Here is a 15,313-nt window from a genome sequence, read left to right as displayed (position 1 = left end):
AGACCCCAGCAAGCTGAGCAATCCTGGGCTTAGATCTTCAGGATTGTCTCCCTCTGTCACACCCTTGTAACTTATGTAAAATTTAACAACTCTCCCTTCATGCACAACATTATGCGACCCTGCCTTCTCAGCATACACTATTACAGATCTGTTAAACTGGGACTAGACCTCTTTCTCTATCTACCCTTTTATCTGCTGTAAAAGAAACGATGAACACCCTATGGTACTGTCTGTGTGTCTGTAATCCTCACTTCCCCAAAGGAATTTTAGCAAGCACATTTAACAATCAGAGGTAAGGTGATCTTCCTGTATGATAAACACATGGTAACTAAAGAACTTAACCTTTCCCAATTCTCCTGTGACTCAGAAACCACCTGACTGCAAGCAAGCATTGACAGTAGGCTAGTCATCCACTTCATAGAGGACCTGTCCACATCTCAGAAACTTCTAAAAGGGGCCCTGTTAGCCTGGCGGGTCTTAACTCTCTTCAGAATGCACTACACCCACCTGTTTGTTTATAGTGTTCGTGTTTCCTCTAATAAATGTCTTATCCCAAAAGATAATCTACTCTGAACTGTTTTTGAACCCCCCCAATCTAAGACCTTCCAATGCCTGGATACCCTTCTCCATCTTTTATGTCTCCCTCTTCCTCTCCATTCCCAATGCTCTCCTTGCTGATAATCTCCTGTCTAACAAGGTAGGTGTCCAATAGTGTCCCTTCTAGATAAATTTTCACATCCATTCAGCCTAAAGATCTGCCTCTCCTTGGTGAGATGGCTAGCTGCAAAACTGAAACTTTTAGTTGCATGCAAAATAAGATGCTGTCCCTTTCAGTGGCTCCTGCCATCCTTTCCTATTGTGTGTAGTTATCGCAGGCAGATGCGGCACCAGTTGAAGCCAGTTGTCCAGAGTAAACTTTATTCATTATAATGCTAAACCCTCTGTGTGAGAAGTTATATTCTCTGGATGCTGCCAGGCACCATGTTTGCACATGTGGTTTATGAAGAAGTTTATTCACATGGTCAGGAGTGCTCAAGAGTCGACATGTGCTGACAACTCTTCCCAATATGAATACGCATGAGTCTTCAGAAAGAAATCCCTAGCCTTCTGTGTGCAAAGAGACAGTGCTTTGGGGGAAGCCATCTTATTGGCTGCAAGTAATAACTCTTCCTTCTCTGGTCGTACTTCCTGGCCTTGCACTCACAGAGGAGTAAACCTCGGGGGTTTGGCCCCACCCCCATTGCGCTCCATGTTAACCTTCAGCACAGTGCACGTCTCAACTCTTCTAAAGTTATTTTATATCTCTATCAACCAGCCGTCACCTAGACCCAACTCCTCAAACAAAGATATCCACAAGAGGTATTCAATCTGATTCCTTTCGTGTTAAGTGGTAATAAATATTTTCTGGTCTGGCTCTGTAACTCTAAGTGCTCTGGGATATCCCATACGACCCTTTCTCAGGCATCGCTTCTTTGACTGGAAGGTTCCGCTGGGGTCATGATATACTAATATTAAAAATCCATAGCAGTTGGGACAGCCCTGGTGGTGCAGTGGTAAGCAAGCAGAGCTGCCCTCCAAAGCGCACTGCAGCCCCGATTTTAACCTCCACCTCAAAGAGCTGAAACAAACTAAAATTAGCCACATCCTGGTACTCAACATAGCCTAAGACTTGGCAAGATCATCCTTTATGCAGGCACACTGCTGACAGAGCATGGTGAACTGGAATTCAACCAAAGAAGAAAACCTGCAATATCTTTAACACAGAAATTCTGAGTTCTGCTGACTCATTCTGACTTAAAGCTGCAATAACATTTGAGTAAGGAGCATCCAAGCTTACTCTGCACTTTTTTTTTTTTTCTGCAGAGCTGACAGAATTTGGCAAACAAGAAATCTGATAGCCTTCTGCAGTTCCACTGATCTTGACTGTGCTCACCTGCATTACGGTGTCTGGTAGCATAAATTAACAGTTTCTTATAAAATGTAGTCCTGTTTAAACTACTGAGGAGAGCCGAAAATCCTGCCTAGCGTTTCTGCAACTGAAGAGAGTCACACAGGACGCCACCTTCCCCAAAGGCTTGGTGTCAGTTCGATGTGATCTCTTTAGTCCTGGATAAGGCAAGAGCACCTGTATAAACTGTTCTGATTTTGGGAAAGGCATTTAAATACCAATATAATTAATAAACAAACAGATACAATGTGGTAAATTTTCATCAGTACAAAGTTTCAAAGAATCTACACTAGTGTGAAACCCGAAGCAAAGAGCCTTCTCAAAATAGACACTTGTGAGTCACTGCTTACTGTCATCTTCCTACATAAGTCACGTGGTGCATTATAAAAAGTAAAATGGAAGAAATTTCTAGACTAAAGTCTAATTATGCTTCAGTCAGTAGTTTATTATGCTTCTTATATACTGATTACTACAGTTAGCATTTAATTAACTAGGAATAATTCAAATATTTATTTCATTTAAAACCATAATATGACAAGATTGGGGCCATCAACAGTTAATCAGAGAGGGGCACAGGGCCCTACCTCTCCTTACTGAATTACTGTCTATTTTAATGGATTCTGGGGGAGGGGTAATAACTGTCTTTGGTTATATATCAACTGATAAGTCCACTAGACTCCAGTGGCTAGTTTCAAACCCCACAATAACATAGACAATTCTGCTTAAACTTAATGGGCCTTAGAAAAAGAAAATAAGATATAAATGTGGAAAGAAAACTTGAAGAGCAAAGGGTGGGTATTTGAGGCGGGAAGGACACTACTGTAACAGGTGAGGTTACAGTAACTAGAAAGTTCTTTATATATGTATGGAAGGATCAAATTATCAACAGCTCAATAAAAGTTATTAAAATCCTAATGTAAGCCCAGCACTCAGGAGGCAGAGGCAGGCGGATCTCTGTGAGTTCAAGCCCAGCCTGGTCTACAAGAGCTAGTTCCAGGACAGGCTCCAAAATCACAGAGAAACCCTGTCTCAAAAAACCAAAAATAATAAAATAAAATAATAAAAAATAAAAAAAATAAATAAAATCTTAATGTATAAAGTCTCCATTTGGGACATGTAACATGTTAAATGTTTTTCTTCAGGAAAAGGAAATAAGGATACAGTTACTAATCAAACTTCTCCCTCTTCTTCAAGTTTTCTTTGCCACATAATCAACTGGAAAACATCAGTTGCTTCAGCACAGACATTGTGGTGGTGAATCTTAGAAATGAAGGTTTACTATCGCTGCTTCCTCAGAGGCTTTGCTGTGTACTTACTTGTTCAGTATGAGATCAAGAATGAACTTGGAGCCAAAGGCTTCAATCTGGAAGCTCGCCTGGGCCAGATGGACAGCCTAAATGCAGAAAGAGAAGGAAACTTAAAAGGTGTTGACAGGACCAGCATTTTTATGTAGACTTTTTTAGGCATCTTTATCTATCATAGAATTTCTTTAAAGGATTAGGTGCACCATCTCGGTCCTCCTGGAAGACCAACATACGTAAGCTGCGAAGAGCTAATACAAGATCCTCCAAAACAAACCCACTAAAGCAAGAATCAGCAGCGTGTCCTGCTGGACTTCCAAAGTGAACAGGATAAACCGAGCAGAACTCTAATCCAGGTTTGACTCTGGACTATTCTGTGCTCCGAATGAAGCTCGCTGCACACCCAGATGAGAGTCCCTGCCAGCACTCTGCCCTTCTGCGGGAAGAGGAACTTCCTCTGTGATGCGCCTGCAGACTGTGACAATCAAACAAAACGGCCAGGCTTCTGACACCCGAGAGCACTTGAACTACAGCCCCCGGGAAGATTACGTTTACATCCCCCTTTAAGAGTCACAGATTTACACACAGTGCCTTAATCCAGAAACCAGCAATAATCCCAGCTAAGCCAGAATCATATTTAGCAGGTGTTAAAAGATTAGCATAGGCCAAAGAAGTTTCCTGGATAATGTAAATTAGCAAACCAATGAAGAGCTGTCAAAAAGTATTACCCAACATAAAGTTACACTTTGCTATCCTATCAAGTAAGAGAGAGAGAGAGGAGAGAGAGGACTATATGTGATAACCACACCAATTAGACCTATTCCTAAGGTAGAGGGGGAACCAAAGAACAGGTGAAAAGCTGTGCCTGGTAACTGGAGGTCAATTTACACACACCAGACTTCCTCTCCAAGGACTGGATATTCCCAGCTCCCCCACTGCCAATGCAGGCTTCTCTCGACTCTCTCTGACATTATTATTGATCAAATCCTTCCAAGCATGCCAATCACCCTCCATCATACCCACTCTAGGTATAAACTCTGGTCCTCAGAGCTGTAGGGCACTTTGTTTTCCCCTTCTCTGTCTGCGGGTTTTTGCTTCCTTCCATCCCCTCCAAGGACAGTAAACACCATGACACATATCACAGGCATCTTGCAAATGGTTACAGATTAATCACCCTTCCTCAAAACCATCCAAACCTTCCAATTCAAAACTCACCAAACATTTATTGTCAAGGCTACTATCTTGCTGCAGCCATAAAAAGACCATCAATAAAACCACGGTTTTTATTTCAGTCCGTCACAACCGCCAGCTACCCAATAAAAACAGTAAATATAATTTTAAAGGCAATTAACACATACTAAATTTTAAACAAGACCAATAAGTGGTCCGTGCTATCCTAACACCATCAGCCTCCATCCCAAAATCCAAACCGCACAGAGTAAGATCATCACACAAGTCCGAGGTTCCTGAATCAAAACATAAAAATAGAAATTCCCTGTCTTGCCAAGTGAGGTCTCTGTCACCTGCAGTGGATCCTCTACACAGCCAGGACAAACTGTAGGGTCTTTACATGAATTCATTTTGTATCTTACACCATCAGTTTTTGCTTGAAGACATTTATAAAGATGAATAAACAAGATAAGATTTTTCAGCTATGGTTTCCAAAAGCTTGTCTAAAAATCTAACACTTATTTCCTGAGAATATAAGTACTTAAGCTTTATATTTTCCTCATAAAATATTACATAGCAGAGAAATGTTCACTGTGGCTTACCCAAGCTGATCTGTAAGCTCCTAAAACTTCTGATATCAGCCTGGTATCAACCCAGAAAAAAAAAAAAAAAAAAGTAGGGCAGCCTGGTAGCAAACCCAGCAAACCCGTTTTGTGCAACAGCTTGAACTTACACAACTTGATTTTTGCTAAGTTTATCCCAAGTCAGCACAACAGGCTTCAGTGTCACGAAATCTAATACAAGATGTAGCAAAGGACACTGGGTCAGCCTTTTGCCCTTCCAGGAGGTTCAGCGCACAAGCGCCTGTGGATACCTCAGAGACAGCCACCACTAATGCGGCTGAGCCACACCCCAAGCAGCCTTAGAACTGCAACTGTGGAGTGGCTTCCCTGACAGAGTGCTCCCTGGAAAAAATTTCCAAAGGTGAAATAAGAATCCAGCTATGAGGGGAACAAAGATGAACTTACAAAAATAGGATCCTAAACATGAATGTGGGAATAAAGAACCCTTTCTGCATTTTTTTTTTCGAGACAGGGTTTCTCTGTAGCTTTTTGGTTCCTGTCCTGGAACTAGCTCTCCTAGACCAGGCTGGCCTCAAACTCACAGAGATCCACCTGCCTCTGCCTCCCGAGTGCTGGGATTAAAGGCGTGCGCCACCACCGCCCAGCTTTGAGGCAGATTCTTACACAATCAGGCGAGACACAAACTCACCACATACAGGAGGGTGGCCTGAATTCCTTCCACTGCATCCCAAATGCTAAGATTATGCAAGTAAAAATCTGCCTAGATCATACAATTTTTATTTACATACCTAAATACATACATGTGTGTATACACACACACAAACAGAGCACACACACATGCCTTTCAAGTGGTAGGAAGTTAGACAAATAGCAGACATGAGTAGGGTTTTGTCTAAGACCGCTTCTGATCGCTCTAACGTGTTTAGAATTGATAAGACGCTACACGTCGCTGAAAATACAAAATAAGGGATGACACGGTAAGGTTTATATAAAACCAGCTTCTCAGACTACTTCCGAGAGAACTGACCCCACACGAGGTCAGCTGTTTTGTCCTTCAAGATGTCTGTTAGACAGTCTTGTTTTTATAAGGACATCCTCCGTAATGGCACTGGGGAAGGCCACAGAGTTTTCGAGGCAAGAAGCATCATTTCACGAGAAAGAGCGCGTCCCTGGGCTCAGTACTGCCACCCTGAAGGACTGGAAACAGCTGTTCTGTCAGCACTTCAGTACTTTGCTTGGGACTAAGAATCTGGTCCAGGGAAATTGCAGGAGCCTCATAAACAAAAACAACTAATGGTAATTATATACACACAAATCTCCTTCGCTAGAGACAATTCGCAAGTCTTCAAAGTACTCTTCTGTTCTTCTGACTCCTTCCTTCCCTCCTGCTTTCTAGTAATGCTACCCCTATTAAGCAACGTTAGAAGCCCACTCTATCCTAGGGCAGCTGCCACAGTATGCTTTGCCATCGCACAATGCCGTAATATAATACAGGCAGCTTGTATCAGGCACACTGCATACCTGAAGAGACACGGTGAGCTGTTCTTGAGACAGTTAGTAAACATTAAAATGAGCAGAACTACATCTCCACCTATAAATTTTTTTTATAAAAACTGGTCATTTGAACATGCGCACACTGTCATGAAACAACGTCTCCCGCTGCCTTTTGTGGGAGCTGGGCTTTCTAGGGTATACCCATCACTAGAACAAACACTGGGAAACAGAGACTCTGCACTTTCCCACTTACAAAACCTAACTTCAGACTTCGGTAAAATGTTAAAAGGTTGCAGAACAGAAAGTCTGTGATGTCAGTCCCCACACCTCTTTACCTCTGTGTGTCTGCTCTTCTCTACTGAGCTCGGGAAGCAGAGGACAATCTGGAAGTGGTTTTCTCCTAATTATGATCTGTTCTTTATGAAGACTTTCACTCAGGTAATAGAGGAAACATTAAAAGCGACTTATAAAGGGTTAGAGAAATGACTTTGCAATTAAGAGCGCTGGCTGTTCTTACAGAGGACTTGAGTTCAGGTCCCAGCACCTTGTAATTCCAGGACATCCAACTCTGGCCTCCTCAGACACTCCACTCACATTCACACATATACAAGCATAATTTAAAAATAAAAATAAATTTAAGTGGCATATCCATCTCCTTCTCGGGTTTTAATCATTCCAGAGCACCGTCATATCTACCTAGAATGCCCAAGAAATTGGCAGGACAGATGTTCTTACTGCTTATAAAAAGAAAAAAAGAAGGAAAAAATCTAAGGAACAGAAGGTTAAGTGAGATTCTTGTTCAAGGTTGTGCAAGATATTAGCTTCAGTTAAGCAAGAAGTGCCAAGTCCATTTCAGAAGTTCTTAAATCTTCAAGCCTCAATGGTTTCTAGCTATTAAAATATAAATAACAATAGTGTACCACAAAGATGTGTATGAGGATTAAATTAGGTCATAATGTAACAGAAACGTACTAGAAAAGGTTGATTACATTGAAACGCCTTAATCATTTAGAGAAGAGCAATGTGGACTGAAAAAGGAGAATATATTAACATTTTAGAAAGGGTAGACATGTCAGCTCGCCTCAGAATTCCCTCCCAATGTATCTGCTTACCTTCTAGCAAATTCCAATATGCATTTATATGCTGAAAAATTTGAATGTTATATTTTTATTACTCACTACCATTATAGATTATGCTTTGACCTTGTTCAAGTGCTGTGTCTTTGAAACAATATGAATCATTTTCCTACGAAGTGAAACAGCTGCAAACGTTTCACGAAGGCAGTTTTATAAATTAAAGTAATTTGCTGAACAATTCCTGCCAAGTCACATTTAAATAGGTAGTCCGTGGAAAAGAATATATTCTTGTGTTCTTCACTGTGTTCTAATGCACAGCATTATCAGTTAACCCACTAACAAATTTGAATAGAAAACCTACTTTGTATGAGCTACTGTGGAAGACGTGAGGTTATAGAGAAATTGAGATTCACGTTTAAGAACCCAACCATCTGGGACATGAAATGAAAAACAAATGAGTACAAAATACAATGCACTGATTAAATACTAACAAAAACTATTTATCATCATGGGACACATAAGCATGATTAATCATCAAATGTGGGGGACGGACAAGTGTATTAGAATTTGAAGGGGGGATTTTGGAGACTGGAAATAAGTGACAATTGCTTATGCAGGAGTCTCAGCATGTAAAGATTAGCAGAACTCAGATAGCTCAGCGACTCAGTAGGACGAAATTATCAAGTGTTTCTAATGTTTGCTAATGAATAGACACATCAGAAACACCCTTTTAAAGCAAAACACAGACCGTCTTCCATTCTGGAGCATTAAACTGCAGTTTAGATTGTGGTGATAGCACAAACTTGGCAATGCATCATAAGGCATTCCATGACATCAATAAATGTGATAAATGTACAAACCCCCCAAAAATGCTAATGCATTTTGCTAACCAATCTATCTTTGGCAGGAAATAGGAGACTGAAGCCATGTCCTTTGGAGGATTTTACTGAAATGGGACCAGTACATCAGCCAAGCACGGGTAGCACACAGGCCACAGATCAGCATCTCCCAATGAAGAAAGAGGGTCACTGCCTGACTTCCTTCTCTAAGCCATCCTCACGAAGAAAGAAGGAACATGGGGTCTGAAAGAAACCTAGCCAGCATTCAATTACTGAATCTGATGACAAAGAGAAAGGGAAGCGTGGGCTGATAGAGCCACAAGACCTCTGGCAAACCTCCTGCAAGAAGTCCATTTCAAATTAGCCATCTATTTAGAGACTCCAGTTTCATCTACTTCCTTTTCTCATCGTCCTTCACCCCGAGGTACCCTTAAAGTCTGATACAGAAAATAGGCGAACAAAAGAGGAAGAGAAGCCACAGTGGTGACTCGCACAGGCATTCCAGTAAATAAGCAGGGACTCATGTGTGCTGATTTTCTTTGTAGACTCTAAAGAAGAGTCAAAGAAAAGAAGCCATCTTTAATATTATGAGGAGAGATTAAAGGACCAAGGAAATTTTCTCCTGGTGATTATGTAGCAGCCCTGAAGGTTCTGTGAATATATCACTGACAAAGCACCTTTGGACATTTGCCTTAAATATTTTCTAAACTCTAACCTTTGATAATTACTCTCCTTCTGTATATTCAACTTACAATGCCAACAAAACAGACGAAATCACAGGCCTCCAGAGCGATTTATTCAAAAACGAGTAAAGCATTACCAGTATCACAACAGCTGCATTCTTTGGCTTTCCTGGAGTTTGTGAAAGACGAGTAAGAATCTAGCTATGACAACAGTTGCCATGGAAGCAGTCTCTTCCTGCCGCCTTCCTGAATGGTAACATTTAATGGGATGCATTAATCGAGTAGCTGAGGTGTGACTCACCGTCTTCTTTCTCCTCATCAATTCCTACATCACCAAACTGCACAACTCCAAATGGGTCTTCCTCTCCAACTCTTTTGTCCTAAAGTAAGAACAAATTCTGTCTCTCTGGACAAAATGACTAAACACCCACTAAGTAATTTCAATGAAAGAGAAGATTAGTGAGGCTGGGGCCCGGCTCAATGATGGATTATTTGCCCAGAATACATGATGCCCTAGTCCCCAGTCCTGAAGGAGAGTAATGAGGGGGGAGAAGGAAGAAGAGGAGAAGAAGAAAAATGATGGGGGTGGGAAAAAGGGTGAAGAGGGAGGATGAGACACAAGAAAATTTGGAAAGGAAATAAATCAAGCCTCATGCTTGTTGTCGGTGACTCACTGCCATTTTCCTCAGAATTGCTTACATAACAGTAGGACCATCCTGAAAACCAGCTTCCTGCAGAGAGCGCCTGATGACAACCCAGCCTGCTGCCTGCTCCTTGGATTGTTGGCTATAACTCAGTCAACTTCTTTCCATTTCAATATCTCTCTGGTGATATTGACAGATGGTGCTTTAACTTGCGATAGCCATATAAGGCGTTGGTAAGACTTAATAAAATGAGAATTAGGGTCCAGTTATCACACACTTTGCCTGAGTATCTGGGAAACCATAAGTGATACAGTATAGAGCCAAATATTCATTTCAACTTCTCCCTCAGGAAAAAACAATAAAGACAAATAACTAAGGGGGGGGCTAAGCACATGGGTCTAACACAACAAGTTCGAAAACATGCTTTTTCTTTAAACGTGTTGCTGATGGTTCCCATACCATTCTTCCCAGTTAGTCTAGAGGGATGGCTCAGGGGTTAAGAGCACTAGCTGCTCTTCCAGAGAACCTGGGTTCAATTCCCAGCACCCACTTGGCGGCTCACAACTGTCTATAACCACTCATCCTAGTCACTCTGTCCAGATCTACACATCACAGCCTCTTGTTTCTTTCTGCATGGATTCCCCAGGCTCTGCTTAGGAGGCTGCTCAGCCTTCTCCCTAAGTGTGCACTCTTTAACAACATTATTGCTAAGAGACCTTGACTTTCCTTGACTACTTTCCACAAGACTCACGTCACAAGCTGCCTAACACTGGGGTACAGTCTCTGTTTTTTGTCTATAGGAACTCATAGATTATGGAGTTCCCTGAACTTTCTGGTGTTCAGCTATTGTTGCTTCTGTCCTTTGCTATCAATTCTGACCTTGACTACAATCATTGATGGTATTTTTACTGCCCCTTTGGAGAGAAAGAGTAACTTTCAAACTAGAAGATGCCCCAAAGATGGACTTCTCCATTTTACAAAGCTGCAGGTAGGTGTCTTTAGACTTCCTTTTAAAACCAAAGGGGGGAGGGGCATTTATTATGTATACAGTCTTTTTTTTAATTTATTTATTTATTAAGGATTTCTGCCTCCTCCCCGCAACCGCTTCCCATTTCCCTCCCCCTCCCCCGATCAAGTCCCCCTCCCTCATCTGCTTGAAGAGCAATCAGGGTTCCCTGACCTGTGGGAAGCCCAAGGGCTGCCCACCTCTATCCTACAGTCTTCTGCTTGCATGCATGACTATCCCAGAAGAGGGCACCAGATCTCATTACAGATGGTTGTGATGGTTGTTGGGAATTGAACTCAGGACCTCTGAAAGAACAGCCAGTGCTCTTAACCTCTGAGCCATCTCTCCAGCCCTAAACTTCTTTAACACTAATAACACTGGAGCCTGTTTTCTGCCAAAGAGGCTCAAAGTTACCTTGTTTTAAAGTTTTGTTTATGTGCATACCTAGCAAATGAAAATTCCAGGCAGAAGAAACAGCTAGTTGTGAAAGCCCTAACGCAGGGCATGCTGGCTACGTCAGAGAAGAGCAGAGAGCTCGGTGTGGGCCATGTGGAGCAGATAAAGACAGCAGCTTAAGCAGCGAGTTTGAGACGTAATGAGGGTTAGTTGTGGGAGAGCTGATAAGCAAGGCTGAGATTCTGGCCTTGTACTCTGAATGAAACAGGAGTCACCAAGTCACAGCTGGGTCTCCAGTCTAACCGCTCACTCAAGGGTTCTTCCTAGCATTGGACTAAAGATGTCGGGTGACAAAAGGAAGCAAAGGGGCCAAACTGAGGTTGCTGCGGTCATCCAGGTGGGAGTTGGACCTGGGTGAGCCGTGGAGATGCCAGGAAGTCACCGGGTTCTGGCAGAAGTCAAGGACACTGCTCACAGATTTTATGGGCAATGCAACTGAAAGAGAAAGCGCCTTGGCCTGAGTAATCAAAAGGAACAGGGAACTTCCTGAGTTAGGTAAGTTGGCCAGAGTTTTCGGGCCATTTTATATTTGTTACAGGCATAAAATGTCCTAGTGGAGAGTAAATACATGGCCCCTATCCTTGATGTTAGCGAATGTTTACCAATGGACTAAGAAAATTAAGAAGGAATGAAAACATAAGTCACTGATCCAGCATATAAATTAATGAACACATCACTGAACTTTGGAGATACAAAACAGTTCCAGTAAAAGACCTTGGGGTGCAGGGAAGAGCACATTAATCAGCTTTCCAATACCAAGTACTCAATCCTAAAAACACACACATTCCAGCTTCATTAACTGGGCTAAGCAGGACATACTTATATATCTAATAATACACACACATACTAATAATTAAAGAAAAAAGGCCTATGAAATTTAAAGAGAGCAAGGTAGGGGTACATGGAGAGGTTGGAGGGTGGAAAGAAAGGAGGAAATGATGTAGCTATGTTATATTCTCAAAAATTATAATAAAAAATAATGGGGTGCTGCTCTTGCAGAAGACTTGGGTTCCCAACATCCATATGGCAGCTCATAGGATCCCTAACTCCATTTCCAGGGGATCCATTGCCCTCTCCTGACATCTGCAGACACCAGGCACACATGTGCTTTACAGATGCCATACATGAAGGCAAAACACTCATACACAAAAAAATAAATCTAAAAAAAAATTTAAAGATCTGAAGGAGGAAGTAAATTCAACAGAACACATACTCTGTGACAGAACTAAGGTTTGAGTAAAAAGCAAAGTTAAATGGGAAACTACAGAAGTCAACACAACTCTACTTAGGAGGTCTAAAACAATATTTTTAAGTATAATGATTAAGTGATATTTTTTATCCCAAGAGACAGTGTATACTGTAAAACTCCTCTCCTCAAAAATAAAATATTAAGCACAAAAGTATTCACCTTAATGGTTAGTCCATGTTAGCTCTCTTCCACAGCACTGAGGTCATTTTGTGGCTGTGTATGTAAAGTATTCTTGAGGAACAATGCAAAGTTCACCTGTGCATTTTTGAAAGTGCATCTCCCTATTTTAGAAGCTACGCTATCGTCATTCTTAATATTTCAAATGTGTCATTGCTGTTTGTCACAGTCCTTTGGGAATTCTGAAAGTCATTCTTACTGATTTTATTTTATTGCCTATAGCTTCCATCTCAAAGACCTGTTCTTAAATCAGGGAAATTAAGATATATCTCACATTCTACTAAGTAGTATCATTATCTCAAGGTCTCTTCTAATTTAGTGACCAAGGTTTGGACTGTGGAGCTGGTAAGATAGCTCAGTAGGAAAGTCTGAGTTCGAAGCCACAGTGAAAGGGGAGAACCAAAAATTGTCCTCTTATCTCCAGTGTCTTTGTCTCTGTCTGCCTCCTTCCGGACTTTTCTCAATCTCTCCCTCCCCTCCTCTCTCTCTCTCTCTCTCTCTCTCTCTCTCTCTGACTGTCTCTTTCTCTGTCTCTCTCTTATACACATACACACACACACAAACACACGCACATACATTGCTACTTAAATCAACAAGTGAAAGAGAAAAGAAATTTTTGTGAATATTTCTTTTTAGACCACAGTGATCCAAGATATTTAATAGTGCCAATAAATAGGAAAGAAATTAGGTAATTTTTCAATTTTTTTAATTTTATTTATAGGTATGTCAAGTGGTTTTTATTACCTGACATAAGCAAATAACTATATTAGGGTAATATTTAGTTATTAATGATTACAGAGGAAACAATGCTATCAATATATGATAAATAGCCAAAAACAAAAACTACTTAGAGAACATTAATTTTTCTAAAATAAAGCTTATAATAAATGTAATACTTTTCTCATGGAAAAAAGGAGATGATATTTAAATGAAGACAGTACATATTCTTTCTGCCTTCTATCTCAATGAACACTAAATTAGCCAGTTCCCTACAAAGTCAAAAATTTACAAAATACATAAGAAAGTTCCAGGACTTAAATGAAGGTGGCCAAAGCCTACATTTGCTGGCTTAGAATGCAAACAGATATCCTATAGAAAGTAGTGTTGGTGGACCGTTCCGTTTCCTAGTTTACAGGTTTGCACGGTCTCTCGCAGGGTCTCTCAGCCTCCGCACACCTGGCAACTTGAACTCATTGTTTCTTTGATTGGGGATGGGAGACTATCTACACAACATATTGGCAGCACCCCGGCCTCTACCCACAGATGATCTCAGCATCTGATCCTCAACTTGGGACAACTACAAAAAATCTCTTGGCGTTGCCCAATGGTATATAAGAGCCAAAACAACCTTAGTTAAGAATCCCTGTCTTATATATGCAGGAGCTATGTAGATTTAGATTCTTCTAGACACATTGCCTTTACACAAATTCGTTTAACCTTCTCTTCAAAGCCCCTTTGCAGCCATCAACAAAGTCCTTTAGATAAAACAGAAAGTAAACGGTAAAGGAAAAGACAAAGTTCAGTTCTTTCCTCCTGAAGTGACAGCTCCTTATTGGCCTTTGCAATGTCATTTGGTGACACAAAAGCAAATAAATGGACTGTAAGCAGCTGGAAATGAGAGGGGATGGAGTCATAACGGAGCCTGCATTCGGAGGCTACTCAGCTGTCTCTCCACAACTGAGGCAATAACCTCTCAGAGGATGAAACTCCCTGAGTTCTCAATGTCATTTGCTGGACGACGGCTCCCACATCTCCACCCCACTTTGCCCTATCCCTGACACCACAACTAAGTCACTCATTGATCAGACACTCTCTGCAGCAAAGTGCAGAGAATGCTAGCTTCTAAGCTTCCTCCACAGGCTCCCTGGGAAAGGTTCAGCAGGTATTCCAGACTTCTGGGTTAGTTTCTTATGCCTGACATAGTGAATGTCTATAAATATCAGAGCTACAAACAATACAAATTGTTATCTGATACTTCTGGAGGTCAAAAGTCCAAATCAAAGTCTAGAGGCTAAAGTGAAGGTGTTGGTGAGCCTGATTCCATCTGTAGAGCCCCAGCAAGAGTCTAGTTCCTTCTTGTCTGATACCCCAAGAATGAACACACTCCTTGACTCATGGGTCCCCCCCCCCCCAGCATGCATCTGCACCCACTGTCACCTCCTCTTCTCTCTGATTCATTTGGGCCACAGTGCTCACAAGTGGTCTGTTGCGGGAGGTCCTCCTGTTCCTCCAGCCTATAGCTGCTGAGATACCAGCCCATGGGGGCGTGGTGTCTCTCTCTTTAAAAAAGCGGCCACTTCCCTCTCCTCTCTCTCTTCACTTCCTGCTCCGCTGGCGACTAGACTCCCTTCCTGGTTGCGCAGAGGGCTGACGGTGATCTGTAAGTTTTTTCCCCTTTAAATAAATACCACCCTATTAATCATAATTCCAAACTGGTGTGGCATTGTTTATGACTTACGCCTTCAGTGGTCTTCAAACCTCATTTTACAATCCTTTAGTTAATTATACCTACCAAATCTCTTTTGTCAGGGAATGTACCCTAGTCACAGGTCCTGGAGATGCAGATGTGGACAGGTTAGGGGAAGAGAGATTCGTCAACACATTACGGCCCCTCTCCTGTTCCAGCATAGTCACCAGAAAGCCAGAAGATTCATCTCTAAACATGTACCAAATCTAGCTATTTATC

At 41.6% G+C, this 15,313-nt stretch overlaps 1 protein-coding gene across 1 annotated transcript in view; it reads right to left on the bottom strand.

Annotated features, from left to right (window-relative positions):
- Positions 1-15,313, bottom strand: part of Adam23 (ADAM metallopeptidase domain 23) — a 159,133-nt gene that overhangs the window by 123,307 nt on the left and 20,513 nt on the right. Inside the window, exon 3 of the mRNA XM_041631816.1 lies at positions 3,265-3,341. Coding sequence (XP_041487750.1) covers positions 3,265-3,341 — 77 coding nt within the window. The remainder of the gene's footprint in view (positions 1-3,264; positions 3,342-15,313) is intronic.

The sequence above is a fragment of the Microtus oregoni genome, unplaced genomic scaffold, assembly GCF_018167655.1.
Source record: "Microtus oregoni isolate MIOR12 unplaced genomic scaffold, Mior012 000038F_ref0000394, whole genome shotgun sequence".
NCBI lineage: Eukaryota > Metazoa > Chordata > Mammalia > Rodentia > Cricetidae > Microtus > Microtus oregoni.
This window is presented reverse-complemented; position numbering and strand designations above follow the sequence as displayed.